Source organism: Budorcas taxicolor, chromosome 11 (genome assembly GCF_023091745.1).
Source record: "Budorcas taxicolor isolate Tak-1 chromosome 11, Takin1.1, whole genome shotgun sequence".
Taxonomy (NCBI): Eukaryota; Metazoa; Chordata; class Mammalia; order Artiodactyla; family Bovidae; genus Budorcas; species Budorcas taxicolor.
In genome coordinates this window covers 34,128,191-34,149,380 of record NC_068920.1, presented here as the reverse complement: position 1 = coordinate 34,149,380, position 21,190 = coordinate 34,128,191, and the positions used below count along the sequence as shown (strand labels likewise).

The 21,190-nt window shown below is 43.1% G+C and overlaps 1 protein-coding gene across 1 annotated transcript in view; it reads left to right on the top strand.

The window, feature by feature from the left end:
• Nucleotides 1-387: 387 nt before the first annotated feature.
• LOC128055605 (DLA class II histocompatibility antigen, DR-1 beta chain-like) overlaps nucleotides 388-21,190 on the top strand; it is a 36,500-nt gene continuing 15,697 nt past the window's right edge. The window contains exons 1-5 of the mRNA XM_052648199.1: nucleotides 388-405; nucleotides 1,182-1,251; nucleotides 10,213-10,482; nucleotides 13,093-13,374; nucleotides 15,211-15,321. Coding sequence (XP_052504159.1) covers nucleotides 1,185-1,251; nucleotides 10,213-10,482; nucleotides 13,093-13,374; nucleotides 15,211-15,321 — 730 coding nt within the window. The 5' untranslated portion in view covers nucleotides 388-405; nucleotides 1,182-1,184. The remainder of the gene's footprint in view (nucleotides 406-1,181; nucleotides 1,252-10,212; nucleotides 10,483-13,092; nucleotides 13,375-15,210; nucleotides 15,322-21,190) is intronic.

Genomic DNA, 21,190 nt, shown 5'->3' with positions numbered 1-21,190 from the left:
GTGATTATGTCAAAAGATATAATTCATAGTTTTCCCATAGTGTTCTCTTTTCTAAACACTCTGTAATGTATTCATTAGCAGTCTTCTTTTCTTAGGATAAAGTAAGAGAAGTTGACAAATCAGGGACATATCCCCAGTAAAATGAGGAAATCCTAATGGGAAACAGGAATAAGGAACTCAACACTTTTTTAAGGTAAGATATTACATTTTAAAGCTGAGTTATCATGCCAACAGCTGACTTGAAGTCCTTTATCCATCTCTCAGTCTCCTGCATACTATGATGTGGGCAGTTGGTTTTATTACCTTGTTAGATAACATGCTATAAAAAATACCTTTAAGACCCTCCATTCCACATAGGTCACATGATATAAGTCCCCGTTTATCTCTGTGTTTTCTGGAGGTGCCATTAAAGTCAATCATAATATCAGGGACAAACCTGAAGACATTTTCATTTGCATTGAATTATTGACTAATATTTAATTTCCTGCAGTTTATTGGAGACAATCTTATCTGTAAGAAGGTACAGTCTATACTCTCCATACAACAGTTATAATTCTGTTACCAGGGACACTGTTCTTTCAGTTGTCCAGAGAATCACAGCATTTTTCAGAATTGAAATACTTGAAAAATCAAAGTGCTTTATTTTCAACAAGTTCAGTAATTTCCCCAAATCTACAACACTAAATTATGATGCAAAAAGGATGAGATCATAGGACTCTTAAAATGCAACAATTTTCTCTCCACTTCCTCAGTTCCTCATACACTCACACCTACATTTGTCAAAGTATTGCAAGTAAGAGGAAAGATTTCCTAAAAGGCTCAAACGAGTGACACGTCAGTGGCCAGCACAGAACTGGCGCACAAGAGGGGCCCAATTAAGATATCTCAGATACAACAGATCAAACCTTTAAAGTACTAAGTTAAAATAATCTTTTTAATGGAGAAAATTCTAAGTTTCAGAAGAGGACCTTCCTCCTGAATCTCTGACCAGCAAATGATGATGCTTTCCATCTCTGATGCTGATTGGTTTTTCTAACACTGAGATCATCCAGCCCAGGAAGAAAGAGTTCATTGGTTAGCATTGTTTGGCCACGTGGGTTGAAGAGGGTCCTAGTCCTCCCTGGGTGACTCTCAGCTGCTCCCTGACACTCTGTTCTCCTGTATGATGGTCTGTGGTTCACTGGATGGCAGCTTTGGCAGTGCTACTGATGGTGCTAAGCCCTCCCTTCTCTTGGGCCAGGGAAACCCAATGTAAGTGCACACCTTTGAGGGGAGGGTGAGCTATTATGGGTGGGAGAAGAAAGGGAGTTACAATTGTCTCTGTGTCCAGACTACATCTCTTAAAAACTGTGACATTCTCTTCAGTCATCACCAGTCCTTAGCACATGGAGCCTTCATTCCTTTCACAAGAAAAGGGCCTTGGATGCCTGCCTTCTGAGTGCTGCTTAAGGTAACTCCATATACATGGGATAAGGCTTCTCAATTCTCCTCCAATAAAACCTCTCTAGTCTTACAACCCATTCCTCTAAGGATCTTAAGAGGATTTACAAGTAAGAAAGTCAGAATAACTGCCTTTATTATGTTGAGTTGCAAAGATCCCCTGGAGGAGGAAATGGCAATCCACTCCAGTATTCTTGCCTGGAGAATTCCATGGACAGAGGACCCTGGTGAGCTACAGTCCATGGTATCACAAAGAGTTGGACACGAAAGAGCACACACTCAACACACATATCAGAAAAAAGAAAAGTTTCTCTGAAAATTTACAGGGACTCTCGTGGAATTAGAATGGTCCCTGGTGGCTCAGATGGTAAAGCTCTGCCTGCAATGCGGGAGACCCGGGTTCGATCCCTGGGTTGGGAAGATCTCCTGGAGAAGGAAACGGCAACCCACTCCAGTACTCTTGCCTGGAGAATCCCACAGACAGAGGAGCCTGGTAGGCTACAGTCCATGGGGTCGCAAAGAGTTGGACAGGACTGAGCGACTTCACTTTCACTTTCTTTTTTCTAGGAAGATACTATGTATGTCCTTAACAGAGTCTATGATGTTGCTGTCTCTTCCTAATATGTGAGAATGTAGCAAAGGACATCCCTCACTATATCTTTTCCTATCTTCCTGAACCACAATGTTTAAAACGCCTATATCCCTGCCCTGGAGCTTCTCTGACAGAAGTTGGCATTAATTTTCTCTCTTTCTCCTGGGTAAAGCATCCTGGAGCTAAACCAGGGATCTTTAACTACTTGGAATGACTCTGTAGATAAGGAGCATCCATAGGATGTTCTTAAGTGCCTTAAAGAATTTATGGCATCTTTTGAAAACCTGATACAGGTTAGTGTTCTTTATAAATCTATTTTGAATCTTTCTACATGATTAGTTTCTCCTCTCTCTCCCCATTCTCTGGACTAAGAACATGCAAAGGGATTCAGCTAGTAGAGGATAAATTACAGGAAATTCTGTTTTTGTAAGTTACAAGTAGTCAAATATCAGCATTTTCATATGGCAAACCATAAACCCTGAGAAGGGTCCTGAGAATGTGAGGTTGTTTCCATCCTACTGGGTTGAAAGTCAAGAAGCATGTCAAGGGAACTCATTGGCTTATCAGATATTGGCCCCAAACCTCGTAGGTTCACTAATAATGCCATTTAATTTCCTTAATTAGTCATGTTTGGTGTCCTCTTCTTTCTGGTTCTTCCCTATTCTTTCCTCAAACTATGCTATGACCATTAGAAAAAAATCCCCATTAGAGAAAAAAGTTTGCACAAACCCTCAGCACTATAACAGATCAACTGGATGAGATGAAACTTAATGAACATTTCCCTGAATCTTAAAATCACCTTTTCCTCTCTTGTGAATGTTTCTTCCAATTAGTAGGAGGAGCAAAAGGAAATTTGCCTGAATTCCCCACAGGAAATGGAAAGGATATCATATGCCTACAGAAAAAAAAAAAGAGTTTTGGAGCTGAGCTCTTTCTTGCCTTCCAGGAGTCACACAAAGACCCATTTCCAGAACACTGGGTTTGTTCATTTTGAATTCAAATGTCTTTTTCTGAGCAACTATTATATACTGGGTTCTGTTCTTGGCTCAGAGAATTCTATTTCAGTAACTTAGGAAAGTCCCCTGCAGTCATGAGCTTACCTAATGGCGGGAGAGGAAGACAACAACTCAATAAACACTTAGCAGGGAAAATCATTTCAGAGAGCAATAAATGTGCTGAAAGAATACTTCAGGGTTGTAGAGCAGAGAGACCTGCATTCACCTGACTTCAGTTCAAGCGTCTAGGAAGCTCTCCCTGGGACAGTGACAGTCAACTGAGATGTAAACGATGAGAAGCCAGACTCGTGAAGGATCTTAGGGACAAGTGTCCCAGGGAGACAGAGCAGAGGAGAGACCGAAATGTGAGAAGATGTTTGCTGTGTTTAAGGGGCAGAATGAAGATTAGAGCGGCTGAAGCAGAGCAAGCTGGTTGGACAGTGAAATAAGATGAGATTGGAGAGGAAAGTAGGAGCCAAATCATATTAGGCTCCGGTGGCTGTGATGAGAACTTTTAAAATCTTTGGCTCTGCTGGGTCTTTGTTGCTGAGCACGCTTTTCTCTAGCTGTGGTGCACAGGCTGCTCATTGTGGTGGGTTTTCCTGTTGCCGAGTGCAGGCTCTAGGGTACACGGGTTTCAGTAGATGCAGCTCCTGGGCTGTGGAGCACAGGCTCAATAGTTGTGGCGCACGGGCTTCATTGCTCCACAACACGTGGGGTCCTCCCTGATTCAGGGATTGAACCCATGTCTCCTGATTTGGCAGGCAAATTCTTCACCACTGAGCCACTAGGAAAGCCCCCATGACCCAAACTTTGACTTTTATTTATAGAGATATGTGAAATTACTGAGAGATTATAAGGAGAGTCAGTGTGTTTATTTTAAAAAATAATCTAGCTACCACGTGGAGACTGGACTCCAGAGGTTCACAAGTGGAGTAGAGGACACCATTTAAGAACATGGCAGAATTCTACAGGGCAGGTATCCTGTGGCTTCACTTACAGTGGTGGTGACAGAGACAATAGTAAAGATAAAGTGAACAGATTTGGGGAGATTGTTGTGTGACTTGCTCTTTTCAAACTTTGTCATGTGACAAGAAGGTGTTAGAGAATTCCTAAATAGTAAGTGGACCTAGTCTGACCCAGAGAACAGTCCTCTCTGCTGTCATCTAAGTGAAGGCCTGTATTCAAAGTCTGAGGTCATGTTCTTTTTCTATAAGCTGTCTGTATGAGAATGTTATTTTTTCTAACCTTCTCATTTTCTAAGGGTTCAGTTCAGTTCAGTTGCTCAACTGTGTCCGACTCTTTGCAACCTCATGAACCGCAGCAGGCCAGGCCTCCCTGTCCATAACCAACTCCCAGAGTATACCCAAACCCATGTCCATCAGTCGGTGATACCATCCAACCATCTCATTCTCTGTCATACGTTTCTCCTCCTGCCCTCAATCTTTTCCAGCATCAGGGTCTTTTCAAATGAGTCAGCTCTTTGAAGTGGCCAAAGTACTGGAGTTTCAGCTTCAACATCAGTCCTTCCAATGAACACCCAGGACTGATCTCCTTTAGAAGGGACTGGTTGGATCTCCTTGTAGTCCAAGGGACTCTAAAGAGTCTTCTCCAACACCACAGTTCAAAAGCATCAATTCTTGAACTCTCAGCTTTCTTTATAGTCCAACTCTCACATTCATACATGACCACTGGAAAAATCATAGCCTTGACTAGACGGACCTTTGTTGACAAAGTAACGTCTCTGCTTTTTAATATGCTGTCTAGGTTGGTCATAACTTTCCTTCCAAGAAGTAAGTGTCTTTTAATTTCATGGCTGCAGTCACCATCTGCAGTGATTTTGGAGCCCAGAAAAATAAAGTCAGCCATTGTTTCCACTGTTTCCCTATCTATTTGCCATGAAGTGATGGGACCAGATGCCATGATCTTCGTTTTCTGAATGTTGAGCTTTAAGCCAACTTTTTCACTCTCCTCTTTCACTTTCATCAAGAGGCTTTTTAGCTCCTCTTCACTTTCTGCCATAAGGGTGGTGTCATCTGCATATCTGAGGTTATTGATATTTCTCCCAGCAATCTTGATTCCAGCTTGTGTTTCTTCCAGTCCAGCATTTCTCATGAGGTACTCTGCATATAAGTTAAATAAGCAGGGTGACAATATACAGCCTTGACGTACTCCTTTTCATATTTGGAACCAGTCTGTTGTTCCATGTCCAGTTCTAACTGTTGTTTCCTGACCTGCATACAGATTTCTCAAGAGGCAGGTTAAGTGGTCTGGTATTCCCATCTCTTTCAGAATTTTCTACAGTTGATTGTGATCCACAGAGTAAAAGGCTTTGGCATAGTCAATAAAGCAGAAATAGATGTTTTTCTGGAACTCCATTGCTTTTTCCATGATCCAGCGGATGTTGGCAATTTGATCTCTGGTTCCTCTGCCTTTTCTAAAACCAGCTTGAACATCAGGGAGTTCATGGTTCACGTATTGCTGAAGCCTGGCTTGGCGAATTTGAGCATTACTTTACTAGCATGTGAGATGAGTACAACTGTGCAGTAGTTTGAGCATTCTTTGGCATTGCCTTTCTTTTGGATTGGAATGAAAACTGACCTTTTCCAGTCCTGTGGCCACTGCTGAGTTTTCTAAATTTGCTGGCATATTAAGTGCAACACTTTCACAGAATCATCTTTCAGGATTTGAAACAGCTCAACTGGAATTCCATCACCTCCATTAGCTTTGTTTGTAGTGATGCTTTCTAAGGCCCACTTGACTTCACATTCCAAGATGAGTGGCTCTAGATTAGTGATCACATCATCATGATTATCTGGGTCATGAAGATCTTTTTGGTACAGTTCTTTCGTGTATTCTTGCCACCTCTTCTTAATATCTTCTGCTTCTGTTAGGTCCATACCATTTGTGTCCTTTATCGAGCCCATCTTTGCATGAAATGTTCCCTTGGTATCTCTACTTTTTTGACGAGATCTCTAGTCTTTCCCATTCTGTTGTTTTCTTCTATTTCTTTGCATTGATCGCTGAAGAAGGCTTTCTTATCTCTTCTTGCTATTCTTTGGAACTCTGCATTCAGATGCTTATATCTTTCCTTTTCTCCTTTGCTTTTCACCTCTCTTCTTTTCACAGCTATTTGTAAGGCCTCCCCAGACAGCCATTTTGCTTTTTTGCATTTCTTTTCCATGGGGATGGTCTTGATCCCTGTCTCCTGTACAAGGTCACGAACCTCATTCCATAGTTCATCAGGCACTCTATCTATCAGATTTAGACCCTTAAATCTATTTCTTACTTCCACTGTATAATCATAAGGGATTTGATTTAGGTCATACCTGAATGGTCTAGCGGTTTTCCCTACTGTCTTCATTTTCAGTCTGAATTTGGTAATAAGGAGTTCATGATCTGAGCCACAGTCAGCTCCTGGTCTTGTTTTTGTTGACTGTATAGAGCTTCTCCATCTTTGACTGAAAAGAATATAATCAATCTGATTTTGGTGTTGACCATTTGGTGATGTCCACATGTAGTCTTCTCTTGCGTTGTTGGAAGAGGGTGTTTGCTATGAGCAGTGCATTTTCTTGGCAAAACTCTATTAGTCTTTGCCCTGCTTCATTCCACATTCCAAGGCCAAATTTGCCTGTTACTCCAGGTGTTTCTTGACTTCCTACTTTTGTATTCCAGTCCCCTATAATGAAAAGGACATCTTTTTTGGGTGTAGTTCTAAAATATCTTGTAGGTCTTCATAGAATCATTCAACTTCAGTTCCTTCAGCATTACTGGTTGGGGCATAGACTTGGATGACTGTGATATTGAATGGTTTGCCTTGAGACAAACAGAGGTCATTCTGTCATTTTTGAGGTTGCATCCAAGTACTGCATTTTGGACCATGATGGCTACTCCATTTCTTCTGAGGGATTCCTGCCTGCAGTAGTAGATATAATGGTCATCTGAGTTAAATTCACCCATTCCAGTCCATTTCAGTTTGCTGATTCCTAGAATGTCGACATTCACCCTTGCCATCTCTTGTTTGACCACTTCCAATTTGCCTTTATTCATGGACCTGACATTCCAGGTTCCTATGCAATATTGCTCTTTACAGCATCAGATCTTGCTTCTATCACCAGTCACATCCACAACTGGATATTGTTTTTGGTTTGGCTCCATCCCTTCATTCTTTCTGGAGTTATTTCTCCACTGATCTCCAGTAGCATATTGGTCACCTAATGACCTGGGGAGTTCCTCTTTTGGTATCCTATCATTTTGCCTTTTCATACTGTTCATGGGGTTCTCAAGGCAAGAATACTGAAGTGGCTTGCCATTCCCTTCTCCAGTGGACCACATTCTGTCAGACCTCTCCACCATGACCCGCCCATTTTGGGTTGCCCCGCAGGCATGGCTTGGTTTCATTGAGTTGGACAAGGCTGTGGTCCTAGTGTGATTAGACTGACTAGTTTTCTGTGGGTATGGTTTCAGTGTGTCTGCCCTCTGATGCCCTCTTGCAACACCTACCATCTTACTTAGGTTGTCTTACCTTGGGCGTGGGGTATCTCCTTACCACCACCGTTCCTGACCTTCAATGTGGGATAGCTCCTCTAGGCCCTCCTGTGCCTGCGCAGCCACCACTCCTTGGGTGGCTCCTTCCAGCTGCCGCCCCTGGCCTTGGGCTTGGAGTGGCTCCTCAAGGTCACCACCCCTGGCCTCGGGCACGAGGTGGCTTCTCCTGGCCGCCCCTGATCTCGGACGTGGGGTAGCTCCTCTCAGCTGCTGCCCCTGACCTCGGATGCAGGGTAGCTCCTCCCAGCCACCACTGACCTCGGACGGATGCAGGGTAGCTCCTCTCAGCTGCTGCCCCGACCTTGGACATAGGGTAGCTCCTCTCAGCCCTTTCTGCGCTGTCGCAGCCTGGCACTGTAGGCCGCTGCCCCTGACCTTGGACGTGGGGTAGCTCCTCTCGGCCACGCTTAGTGAGCTGGCTTTCTGCGGCCTGCTCTTGGTTTACATAGAAAACCAATAAAACTTCGAGACAAGAAGTTTGCCGTGTTCACGGAGGCTCCAGGTGCCCGCACCCCCCGCCCAGTCTCCTGAGGGAGTGAAGACGCAAAACGTCTTCCCATTCAGGTCTTAGAAACCTGGGCAGATAAGTGAACGCAGGAAGCCTCTATGCTCCAAGAGATCAGCCTAAAAAGAGAGGGAGAGGGAGAGGGAGAGAGAGAGAAAAAGAAAGATAGAGAGAAGAAAAAACGCAGGGTGAGCAAGCTTCTTCCGTGAGCAAGGCCCAAAAGCTTTATTTTCAAAAGGTACTTTTATACCTTGCCTTATACATAGAGGGAAATTAAAGATGCAAGGTCATACAGAGTCAGCCCAAACATTCCAGCAGTTTTGCCCTTATCAAAACCAGGATTTTTTCTGCATACCTTTCCCACAAATGATGTTGTGTACAGTATCTTCTGGCCTTGGAGGCCTGTGAACATTTTATGACCCTCTTTTGATAAAGGCTGCTCAACCAGAAAACTTATTTTCCCCCAAAGTGTTTTTTTTTTTTTTTTAATATTTCTAATCTATGTCAGCCTCAGAAAATGCCAAACAGAGTTACATTTTTCACAGAGCAAAGGTGCAGTGAGTTACAAGAAAGAACCAATTAGCTCAAAAGTCTGATGTGGTTAAATTTAAGGTTACACTTGTTTTTCTTACATTCTCACTATGTTAACTAATGCATTCCCAGGTGCACAGTGGATAAGAGATATGGGAACTTAGCAACAAGCATTGGTCCAATAATGAAATCCTACACCAGCACTACTCTAATAACTTTTAACTCTTTGAAAGGCTCTATGTTTTAGGCTTTCTGTGCCTCTCACAGTTGGGAGGCTGTAAATAATCATATGCATAGCTGTAAGAGTCTGGATATACCTGCTGAGCAAGCTAGAATGCTAACAGAGGGGGTTTGATTTGAAATATTCCTCTCATGTCCACGAGACTCATTAGCTATAGCCCTAAGTTGATTTTCTCCAGAGAAAGGTGGTAGGGTTAGCCCCCTGTTAATGTCAGAGGGGTTGGTGAAAGTCATGAAATAGTAAAACAGACAGATTCTGGTTTTGGGGTAGATGCTCAAGAAAGCGTAGGGAGCCCCTTGATTTCTGAAGCCTTGCTTAACAGTTCTGTTCCACATGACCTTGTCATGGGTGGGATCTCCCTTGGTTGCTCCTGGAAATGAACTTTTTTGATGGTTCAGCTGGTGAAGAATCTATCTGCCTGTAATGTGGGAGACCTGGGTTCGATCTCTAGGTTGGGAAGATCCCCTGGAGTAGGGAACGACTACCCATTCTAGTATTCTTGCCTAGAGAATTCCAGGGACAGAGGATCCTGGCAGGCTACAGTCCATAGACTTGCAAAAAATAGGATAGGACTAAAATGACTGAGCTCACACACATTGTATCAAATGTTTGTTTTAATATTCCAAATGAGGCTAGGCTATAGTCCTCAGGGTTGCAAAGAGTTGGACACGACTGAGTGACTTTCACTTTCATAGTTGATGTACAAATTTGTGTCATGTCACGTCTTAAATATCATTTGAGACAACTTCTCTGCCACCCTAATGTAATTATTCTCTCTTCTAGAACTCCTCACTTTTCTTCTGACATTTCTGACTAGTGTAATTAACTCTTGTGTGGTTGGGTTTCATCCATCACTCTCACTAAACGTTATGCTCCTAGATAAGGTAGGGGAGAGGTCTTTGGATTCTTTGGATTTTTTGGATTCCCAGGGGCAGCAGCACAGGCCTGGCACAAGGTCAGCACCAGGTAAGGAAGTGTTTCAGGAACTGCTGAAGGTCTGTGGGATGAGAGGAAGGAGCAGTGAGTGTTTTTCTGGTGAAAGCATTCAGGAGGCGGAAGTGATGGGGTATATCCTGGCCCAGCTCAGCCTTGGAGGTCTCCAGCCAAGTGCAGAGCTGACTGCATCCCACATGGCTTAGGATCAGAGGGGCCTTCCCCGACCACCATGGTCTGGCTTGACCCTGCAGATGAAAGATGAACCATGAGTGCTGGTAGTTAGGGGTGCCCGTGGAGCCAGTGAAGGAGTTCCTAGTGCTCCCTCCTCTCCTAGCGACCCGCTTCTCCCCTGCCCATTGGTGGGCGTTGCAGTCAGTCGTTTCCAGGAGCCCACCCAGTGATGAGATCTTTCACGTCTTCACAGCGCTTTTCATGCATCAGTTTAAGGGTGAGTGTCGTTTCTTCAATGGGTTGGAGCGGATGCGGTTCTTTGCCAGATACATCTACAACACGGAGGAGGATGTGCACTTCGACAGCGCTGTGGGGGAGTTCACGGCCCTGACGGAGCTGGGGAGGCCGGACGCCGAGTACTGGAACCAGCAAAAGGACTTCATGGAGCAGATGCGGGCCAAGGTGGACACGGTGTGCAGATCCAACTACCAGGGCATTGGTAGCTTCCTGAGGCAGCGCCGAGGTGAGCAAGGCCGGTGGGTGACCTCAGGGAGGTTGTGTGTGTGTGCGTGTGTGTGTGCAGGAGTGTGTGTGTGAGAGAGAGACGGAGAGAAGGACAGAGACAGAGGCTGAGTCCAGGTGAGTGCTGGATTGTGAGCAAGTTCAAGTTAGGAAAGTTGCTGTCAGAGGATGAGACTGGGAGTCTCACACGCTGTCGGGGGGACAGTGTGTGATTTTGTCAGTGTGTGATTGTGAGAGGGGCGAGAGCATGTGGCGGGGAAAGGGGCCGGGGGTCTAAGAGAACCAGAAAGGGTAAGAGGGGTGGGGGACAGATGCAGGAAGGAAAGATGGTAGCAGACTGTGGGAGAGGTGAGGTGGCAGAAAGGGGAAGGGGATATGGAGGAATACTGACTGGGAGAGGGGGTTAGGCTTTACTGGTGGCTCAGACATTAAGAATCTGCCTGCAATGCAGGAGACCTGAGTTTGATCCCTGGCTGGGGAAGATCCCCTGGAGAAGAGAATGGCTACCCACTCAAGTATTCTTGCCTGTAGAATTCCATGGACAGAGAAGCCTGGCGGGCTACAGAGGGTCGCAAAAGGTTGGACGCGACTGAGTGACTAACCCTCTAGGTGCTTAGAGAGGAGGAGAGGGCATTGAGGTGTCTGTGACTGTGCTACCCAACAAAGGGCTCTGGGACTTGGACGTTCATGGTCAGCTGCGGTACAGGAGCTTCAGCACCTCATCTTCCTGGATGATGGACCCTTTGCTTCACATCGGAGTCTTTTGCTTCTGTGGTCAGGGAGAAACTTTGCTTCTGGGTCCAGATTTTCTCCTTTGCTCATGCTTCAGCTGCACAACTCATGGTTTTGTTCTTTCATCTCTGAAAAGCAACCCAGTGTCTTGCTTGAAACAGAATAGGGTGGGTTTGGAGCTGGTTCTGGGCTTATACAATTATAAGAAATTTTAAGTTTTGTACTCTTTTGAGATTAATTAATTTTTGATTGTGCTGGGTTTTCCTTACTGCGTGCAGGCTTTCTCTAGTTGCAGTGAACAAAGACTACTTTCTAGTTGCAGAGCATGGGCTTCTCATTGCAGTGGGCTCTCTTGTTGCAGAGCATGGGCTCTAGGATGTGGGAGCCTCAGTAGTTGCAGCACGTGGGCTCAGTAGTTGTGGGACGGGTTTAGTTTCCTTGAAGCATGTGAGATCTTCCCAGATCAGGAATTGAACTTGTGTCCCCTGCACAATGGGTGGATTGGCGGGTGGATTCTTAACCGCTGGACCACCAGGAAAGTCAAAGAATTTCTTTTTTTTAATTAGTGACTTTCCTTCCTGCTTTACCTTTCCTTCAGGACTCAAGTTTTTCTTGGGATTCAACTCATAGACTTAAAGAATCACCTGTGTCTTTCCTTCTTCCCAGGGTGGAACCATTCTGAGGTCTTCTAAGGTGTGAGTGCCGGGAGACAGCTTTCCCAGGACTTCATGTTCTATATCCACACCTACCCCACTGCTGTTCTCTAATTTATCGACACTTTGATTCACATTTTCTCTTCAATTAAACAAGGATAACAATAGCTAACATATATTGAAGACTCAGTTCAGTTCAGTCACTCAGTCGTGTCTGACTCTCTGCGACCCCATGAATCGCAGCATGCCAGGTCTCCCTGTGCTTCACCATCTCCCAGAGTTCACTCAAATTCACGTCCATCGAGTTGGTGATGCCATCCAGCCATCTCATCCTCTGTCGTCCTCTTCTCCTCCTGCCTCCAATCCCTCCCAGCATTAGAGTCTTTTCCAATGAGTCAACTCTTTGCATGAGGTGGCCAAAGTACTGAAGTTTCAGCTTTAGCATCATTCCTTCCAAAGTACACCCAGGACTGATCTCCTTTAGAATGGACTGGTTGGATCTCCTTGCAGTCCAAGGGACTCTCAAGAGTCTTCTCCAACACCATAGTTCAAAAGCATCAATTCTTTGGCACTCAGCTTTCTTCACAGTCCAACTTTCACATCCATACATGACCACTGGAAAAACCATAGCCTTGACTAAACGGACCTTTGTTGGCAAAGTAATGTCTCTGCTTTTGAATATGCTATCTAGGTTGGTCATAACTTTTCTTCCAAGGAGTAAGCATCTTTTAATTTCATGGCCAAGTTCCAGTTATTGTTTTACATACCTTACATGCAATAATCCTCACATTATGCTGAGAGGTAAATTAGGATAATAATCCGCTTTTATAGATAGAAAGCTGAGGCACATGGAAATGTAAAAATTCTCCCAGTCACTAAGAGTAAGAGCCTGGATGTTAATCCAGGCTGTCTGGCTTCAGAAATCATGCTTTTAATCAATGCACTGTATGCCTTGAAAGATTTGTCAATGCTTCAGTTCAACAATGAATTATTTTTCACACTATGAAACACACACACATATTTTTTCAACATCTTTCAAATCTAGTAGGCCAGTGCTGTAAGAATTAAAGTCAAGGCTCACAGTACTAGCTCCTAAAGTTGGGCTGAATGGCCTGTCTAGCCTACTTGAGACTGCAGTTTGCTCTGATGATTGGTTTAGAAAGGCAACCAATCAAGGAGACTCACTTCATCTTGCTTGCTGATTCCCCCCACCTTTTCCCTCCTAGTGGAGCCTACAGTGACTGTGTATCCTGCAAAGACCCAGCCCCTGCAGCACCACAGCCTCCTGGTCTGCTCTGTGAACGGTTTCTACCCAGGCCACATTGAAGTCAGGTGGTTCCGGAACGGCCACGAAGAGGAGGCTGGGGTGATCTCCACAGGCCTGATCCAGAATGGAGACTGGACCTTCCAGACCGTGGTGATGCTTGAAACAGTTCCTCAGGGTGGAGAGGTCTACACCTGCCAAGTGGAGCACCCCAGCTGGACGAGCCCTCTCACAGTGGAATGGAGTGAGAAGCCCTCTATCTCCTAAGTTCCTCACCCACCGTGGAGGGGGCTTGTTTTCCCCTGAGTGTCAGGTGCCTCCTCTCCCTACACCATGTGTTCATTTGCTCATGTTCTCCTGTCCTTCAGCTGAGGTTATTGGGGAAGACCTTTATTCCGTGATAGAAATCCTCTGATACTTTACGGATATCTTGGCATAGTTTCTCCAAATACCTACACCCCTCTGGGGAGGCATTTCTTCCTGACAAGGAGAAAAGAGGTGTCCCTGGTCTGAGCCTCCATGAAATTTCAAGTCCTGGTCACCCTGTGACCTGGGCACTAGTCCCCTGCCTCAGGCTGGGCTTGTACTTCCGACACTGTTGCTCTGAGTTGTTCACTGTGATCTGAGAAAAGGTGAATCCTTTACAGTATAGAAACCTTCCTGACACGAGTGGAGTTCAACCTCAGCTGTGCCCTTTATTAGTTCTGTCACCACAATTTAACCTCATTCAGTCCTAGGTTCCTCATCTATCCAATATTGAAGTCCTGTGGCCTTATATCAGGACTGCAATGTTTAAATGAGTTCAGTGCCTGAATCTTGAAGCTACTCAGTGTGATTTTTAAGACAAAATTTTTGTAGGAATTGCCAGTTATTCTAGTTCTTGCAGGGCAGCCTTCTTTCCCCCTTCTTGAAACTCTCAGTCTTATAATAGGTCTGCTCAATGTTATGTAGTAGCCTGGATGGGAGGGGAGTTTAGGAGAGAATTGTTATTGTTTAGTCACTAACTCATGTCCAACTCTTTGTGACCCCATGGACTGTAGCCCACCAGGCTCCTCTATCCATGGGATTTCCCAGATAAGAATACCGGAATGGGGTGTTATTTCCTTCTCCCTTGGGGGAGAATGGATACACGCATATGTCTGGCTTAGTTCCTTTGCTGTCTGCCTGAAACTGTCACAATATTGTTAATTGGCCATACTCCAATACAAAATAAAAAGTTTAATAAAAATTTTTCAATCTTATGCAGCCACTTTGGAAGGTGGTATGGAGATTCCTTAAAAAACTAGGAATAAAATCACCATATGACCCAGCAATCCCACTACTAGGCATATACCCTGAAGAAACCAAAATTAAAAAGACACATGTACCTCCATGTTCATTGCAGCACTATTTACAATAGCTAGAACATGGAAGCAACCTAGATGTCCACCGACAGATGAATGGATAAAAAACCTGTGGTACATATATACAGTGTACATATATACAGTTTACATATATACAAATTGACATTTGGCAGAAACTCAACCATATAAAGGAACACATTTGAGTCAGTTCTAAAGAGGTGGATGAACCTAGACCCTAGTATACAGAGTGAAGTAGGTCAGAAAGAGAAAGAGAAATATCACACACTAACATATATATATGGAATCTAGGCAGATGGTACTGATGAAAGTTTCTGCAGGGAAGCAGTAGAGACATATACATAGAGAACAGACTTATATGGACACGGGACGGGGAAAGGAAGGAAAGAGTGAGATGTATGGAGAGCGTAACATGGAAACTTACATCACCATATGTAAAATAGATAGCTGTATGACTCAGGGCACTCAAACAGGGGCTCTGTAACCTAGAGGGGTGGGATGGGGAGGGAGATGGGCCGGAGGTTCAAGGGGGAGGGGACATATATATACTTATGGCTGATTCATGTTAACATTTGGCAGAAACCATCACAATTCTGTAAAGCAATTATCCTTCAATTAAAACAAGAAAATAAATACATTAAAAAATTCTCAGTCTTAGAGATTGAAATAGAGAAGTTGTATTTGGGATAAAAATGACTAAAATTAGCTTCTTTTCTCAGGAGCACAGTCTGACTCTGCTCAGAAGAAGCTGATGAGTGGAGTCGGGGGCTTTGTTCTGGGTCTGCTCTTCCTTGGCGTGGGGCTCTTCATCCACTTCAGGAGTAAGAAAGGTGACGAACAAGTTGGCAGATGATACTCCTCGCAGGCTTTTGGGAGAAGAAATATGACTTTGCTTGGGTAGTTCAGTGACCCTGTACAAAGTCTCTCATTACCAAGTTGATCTCAAATTTCCTGAAAATCCAGAAATTGACAGTCCATGATTAGCCATGGTTGAAACATAAAAGGTGATGGCCTATAAAGATCAGAAAATGGTTAACACACATGAGATTTGGGGTGGAGATCCTGGGGCAAATGCAGGAAGAGACACTAAGGCTGATGAAATTACACTGGGTTTGTGTGAGAGAAGCTTCATGTTCTTCGTGTCGGTTCTCCTCTCTATCCTGGCATCCTGTGATGTGGGCTGTGGCTTAGGAGAGTGCTCTGGGTCTGGGAACGTTGTGTTTGGGGATGGATTTACCTCCATATTGTAAGTATATGTCTTTCTTCCTCTTTTCCAGGACACCCTGCACTTCAACCTATAGGTAATGCTCTTTAACTCTCTTTTAGAATCATATTTAGTCTCCTAGAGCCGATGGTAGAGGTGACAAGACAGGAGACAGACAGAAAGACTGTGGATCTGACTTCTGATCATGCAGTTTACACTGAAGCTTCTTCTGACCACTAAACAGAAGGTTTGAACTGTAAAGTGGCTTTGGCCCAAGGAGACTTCAGAAAATTTCCCCTTCTTACTGCAATGCTTTAACAGAAGGCTCTGAGAGGCAGAGACAAGGGGAAATGCTGCTTGTAAAGTAAGACTGGAAATGATACTGTCCTCTGCTTCCTGAAGGACCCCTGAGCTGAAGTGAAGATGGTAACACTCAAAGAAGAACCTTCTGTCCCAGCTTCTTCATGGTCTGAAAGGGTCTCCTGCTTGGCTCCTATTCCTCCACAACAAGAGTGCTTCTCAGGATCTCGTTTGCTCCTGGTTGAGTGACCCTGCAGAAAGTGTCCTTCTTGCTGGTTTCCTTGGCCCCCACATTTGACCTGGACGTTCTTAGTATTGATCACCATACCTTATCTTCATTCTTTCCTGGTCCCCTTTGTTTTCAACCTTTAGTGCCTTCTGTGCCTCGGATCTCATCTTCTGTCCATATTATTATATAACTTTTTATCGCAAATAAGTATGGACTGGCAATCATCTGCTTTATACAGTTTCAAGGAAAGAAGTAGAAAGAAAACAGAAGTGGCGGGTAGCATCACAAAACAATGATGGTTATTATTTCTCATATATTCCTAAATTTGGTCATTTGTGGATCTGGAGGTTTCCTTGCTCCCTTCTCTGTTTTTCCCTTGAGTTTTCTGCATTCTGTCCTCAGGTATGTTTTCCTGAGCTAGAAGAAAGGCCTTAATTCCCTCTATCATGGTGGTTTCCTACATCTTTGCAACCTCAAAGATAAACACACTTTATAGTAATCTGCTATTATTTAAAAGTTACAAAATATATATTGCTGTTTTTTTTCCTCCTTTGCCATGATTTTTAAACAAAGTATCTAATCCTGGGTTAGTTCACTCCTGAACTCCTCTTTAATTAGACTAATAGTGGGCTTCAATATTTAAATCTTTTTCTCTCTCAGATAAACATCAGTGACATGTGCATGCTTTGGCTGGGGTGTATTCCTCCCCATAAGTAGGTTTCAGAAGGCCACTAAGACAAAGCCACAACTCTAGTGGAAAAGATGCATTTCTGAGTCCCCCCAGAGTGTGTGATAAACTACTGTCTGTTACAGGAAAATTCAGTATGGATCTTATCTTAGAAATCAGAGACAATTCTGAAAAACAAAGGAAAATTTATGAATACAGGGATGTTCATCCAAACAAAAAAATATCCTACAACTGGAAGAAAAATGAGGCTCTCTACGTTAGAATAATCCCAAAAATGTACTTTCAGTAGGTTTAGGAGATTTGTACAGTATATAACATTTTAAAAACTAAGATAGAGGAAGAGAATATCTATCTATCATCTACTTATATTTGTAAATAGAAACAATGGCAGAACTTAAAAAAAATTGTTATCTTTTGGGCAAATGAGAGAATAGATTAAAGGGGACAAATATGAAAGTCAGACTTTATTGAATTTATTTCATTTAATAGTTTTAACTAGAGGAACGTTCAAATATTCTATGTAATAAAAATAACTTTAAAAGATTAACAAAGTGATGCTTAAAAACTAAAAGCAAACTGGAATGATTCAAACAAATTTGACCAAAAGTATATGATAGAAAACAAGCTGGAAAAGTAAATCAAATTTTTTTTGACCCTTGCATTAAAGATTGTTGAACTATAATTGTAAGTAAGAATATAGTTTTAAGTTCCAAAGACTTTAATAATAGAAAAGAGTTGGCTAGGCTCAGAAACCATGGTGGTTCTCCTAGCTCAAGAAACCACCATGATAGAAGGAATTAAGGCCTTTCTCCTAGCTCAGGCTTAGGCAATTAAATTGCTTAGGAAGACGGTGGGTTCTGCTGTTGTATTCCATCTGAAGTCAATGTGCATGCTCACTCATATCCAACTCTTTGTGACCCCATGGACTGTAGCCTGCCAGGCTCCTCTGTCCATGTTTTCCAGGCAAGAATACTGGAGTGGGTTGCCATTTCCTCCTCCAGCGGATCTTCCCGATCCAGGGATTAAACCCAGTCTCCTGCGTCTCCTGCCTTGCAGGTGGGTTCTTTACCCATTGAGCCATCAGGGAAGCCTACTCCATCTGAAGAGTCAATTTCAAACGCAAATTAAATCAAAACAGTAGGCAATAGATTCAGAAGTTTATTACAAAGTAATTGTTGAATTCTTCACAGTCCTGCACATCTATTATTTTCAAGCAAATTCAAAGTTTGTTTTTGCGTATCATTCAGAAAACAATGATCATGGCATCCGGTCCCATCACTTCATGGGAAATAGATGGGGAAACAGTGGAAACAGTGTCAGACTTTATTTTTTGGGCTCCAAAATCACTGCAGATGGTGACTGCAGCCATGAAATTAAAAGACGCTTACTCCTTGGAAGAAAAGTTATGACCAACCTAGGTAGTATATTCAAAAGCAGAGACATTACTTTGCCGACTAAGGTCCGTCTAGTCAAGGCAATGGTTTTTTCAGTAGTCATGTATGGATGTGAGAGTTGGACTGTGAAGAAAGCTGAGCGCTGAAGAATTGATGCTTTTGAACTGCGGTGTTGGAGAAGACTCTTGAGAGTCCCTTGGACTGCAAGGAGATCCAACCAGTCCATTCTGAAGGAGATCATCCCTGGGATTTCTTTGGAAGGAATGATGCTAAAGCTGAAACTCCAGTACTTTGGCCACCTCATGCAAAGAGTTGACTCATTGGAAAAGACTCTGATGCTGGGAGGGATTGGGGGCAGGAGGAGAAGAGGACGACAGAGGATGAGATGGCTGGATGGCATCACAGACTCAATGGACATGAGTCTGAGTGAACTCCGGGAGATGGTGATGGACAGGGAGGCCTGGCGTGCTGCGATTCACGGGGTCGCAAAGAGTCAGACACGACTGAGCGACTGAACTGAACTGAACTGAACTGAACGGAATTATACTATGTGTTATTTGTGTGAAACAGGTTATCATCCTGTAGAGATTTGATAAGTCATGTCTGCCATGTGCATACAGTTGGGATAAGTTTTATTTGATCCCAAGGTTGCAACTGTACTGTCATAATGTTCTCTGATTGGAATAAATGTTTCATTTTGTTTGAGGCCTGTAGTGTGAAATTACATGGTAGCACTAAAGTCTATAGTATGAATATATCTATGAAGACACTTTCTGCTGCCAGTAGCAGAAGAATCCAATCTAATCAGCTTTACTTTCCTTTAACTTATTATTTCACATAACGGATAGACCAAGGTAGGGAATTTCCAGAGTTGGTCGATTTACCAGGCCAATGGCATCACCAATGATGTGAAAGGCAGGAAAAGAGAACTGTTGCTTCCCATGTGGTTTTATAAGAAACAACCAAACTTTTCCCTTAGTGTTCCCAGCAGACCCACTTCCTCACACATAAGGAGGATCATGGATGACGACGGAGGCTCACATAAATGACGTTTCACCCTTTGTGACATGGGCCTGCCTCCTCTGATGCACAAAGGGAAGGAGAGATTTAAAATCATCTTTCTCTTTTAAGAGAAAGAAATGGTCCATGAGGTAAGGAGGATGATTTTACAGTATGGAAATGCAGTGTCTGGTACTATTCGATTGTATTTTTTGTAACTGCCTCATGAAGGATGATAGGTATTTAAATAACAGTGTTATTTCAGGGATTTTTTTTTTAGCACTGAGACTTAAGTACCAGCCATAAGCCACTTCCTTCCACCCCAAAAGCAAATAAGCAGGAGGATTGTTTTTTTGATTTTAGAATATATGCTGGCTCTTGATTTTATGAGGAAAACTATATTTTTCAAGGAATTTTTTTAAAGGACACGTAATGAGGAATTATTCACTTTTAAAAATGCTAAAGTCTATTACACATCTATTTTATTAAGCACTGTTTTGCACTGACTTATTATTTGTTATGTGTGTGTGCTCAGTTGCTCAGTCATGTCTGACTCCTTGTGACCCCAGGGACTCTAGCCCACCAGGCTCCTCTGTCCACGGAATTTTCCGAGAGAGTACTGGAGTGGGTTGCCATTTCCTACTCTAGGGGATCTTCTTGAGGAAGATTCAGAGATCAAACACCCATCTCTTGCATCTCCTGCATTGGCAGGCAGATTCTTTACCACTGTGCCACCTTGGAAGCCCTATTATTTTCTATATGAGTCCAGAATTAGTTCTCTGGACAGTTGAGGTTTAGATTAATACAGAGAGTTTCAAGTTGTTTGTCAAGAATAACCCAAACTCATTCCTTTAAACAAAATGGATACTTCACACACACACACACACACACACACACACACACACACACACGAAAATGTTCTTAGCAATATTAGTCGTTATAACACAAAACTGGAAACAATCTTAATATCCATCAGTTAGCGAATGGAATAGCAAATTGCATTGTATCTATGCAATGGAAAACTATTTAGCAATAAAAAAAGAACAAGTGAAAAACATCTAAAAAATTTGTTATACATGCTGCAAAATGGATGACCTTCAAAAATATCCTAAGGGAAATAAGTGAACGTTGCTCAGTTGTGTCCAACTCTTTGTGACCCCATGGACTGTTTAGTCCATGGAATTCTCCAGGCCAGGATACTATAGTGGGTAGCCTTTCCCTTCTCCAGGGGATCTTCCTGACCCAGGAATCAAACCAGGGTCTGCTGCACTGCAGGAGAATTCTTTGCCAACTGAGCTATTATCAGGGAAATAAGTCAAACATGAAAGACTACTTGTCAGAGGATTCCACGTACATGAACCATCTATATAAGGCAAATTCACAGACTGAAAGCAAGATCTCTAAAGCTTGGAATGGAGTGAAAACTGACTATAAACAGGAAACCTTTGGGGGTGTTAGAAATGTTCTGAAACTGGATTGTGGTGGCATTTGCACATATTTATAAAATTACTAGAAATTTTCCAGTTGAGTATGAGGTAAACTGTGGAGGTGCCGTATATACAGCCTCTATCATGCTTATCTCCATTCCTTCTCGATCCATCACCAATCAGTGTTGAGTCTTGTCAAGTGCTTTTCATGCAGTTCTTTAAATGACCATGTAAGTTTTATCCTTCAGTTTTTAATGTGGTGTATCGCGTTGATTGATCTGCAGATGTTGAAACATTCTTGCATCCCTGCAATAAATCCCACATCACAGTGTATGATCCTTTTAATGTATTGTTGTATTTGGTTTAATATTTTGTGGAGGATTTTTGCTCGTATGCTCATCACAGAAACTGGCATAAATTTTGTTTGTGTGTGTGTGTTTTGTGTGTATCATATCTGG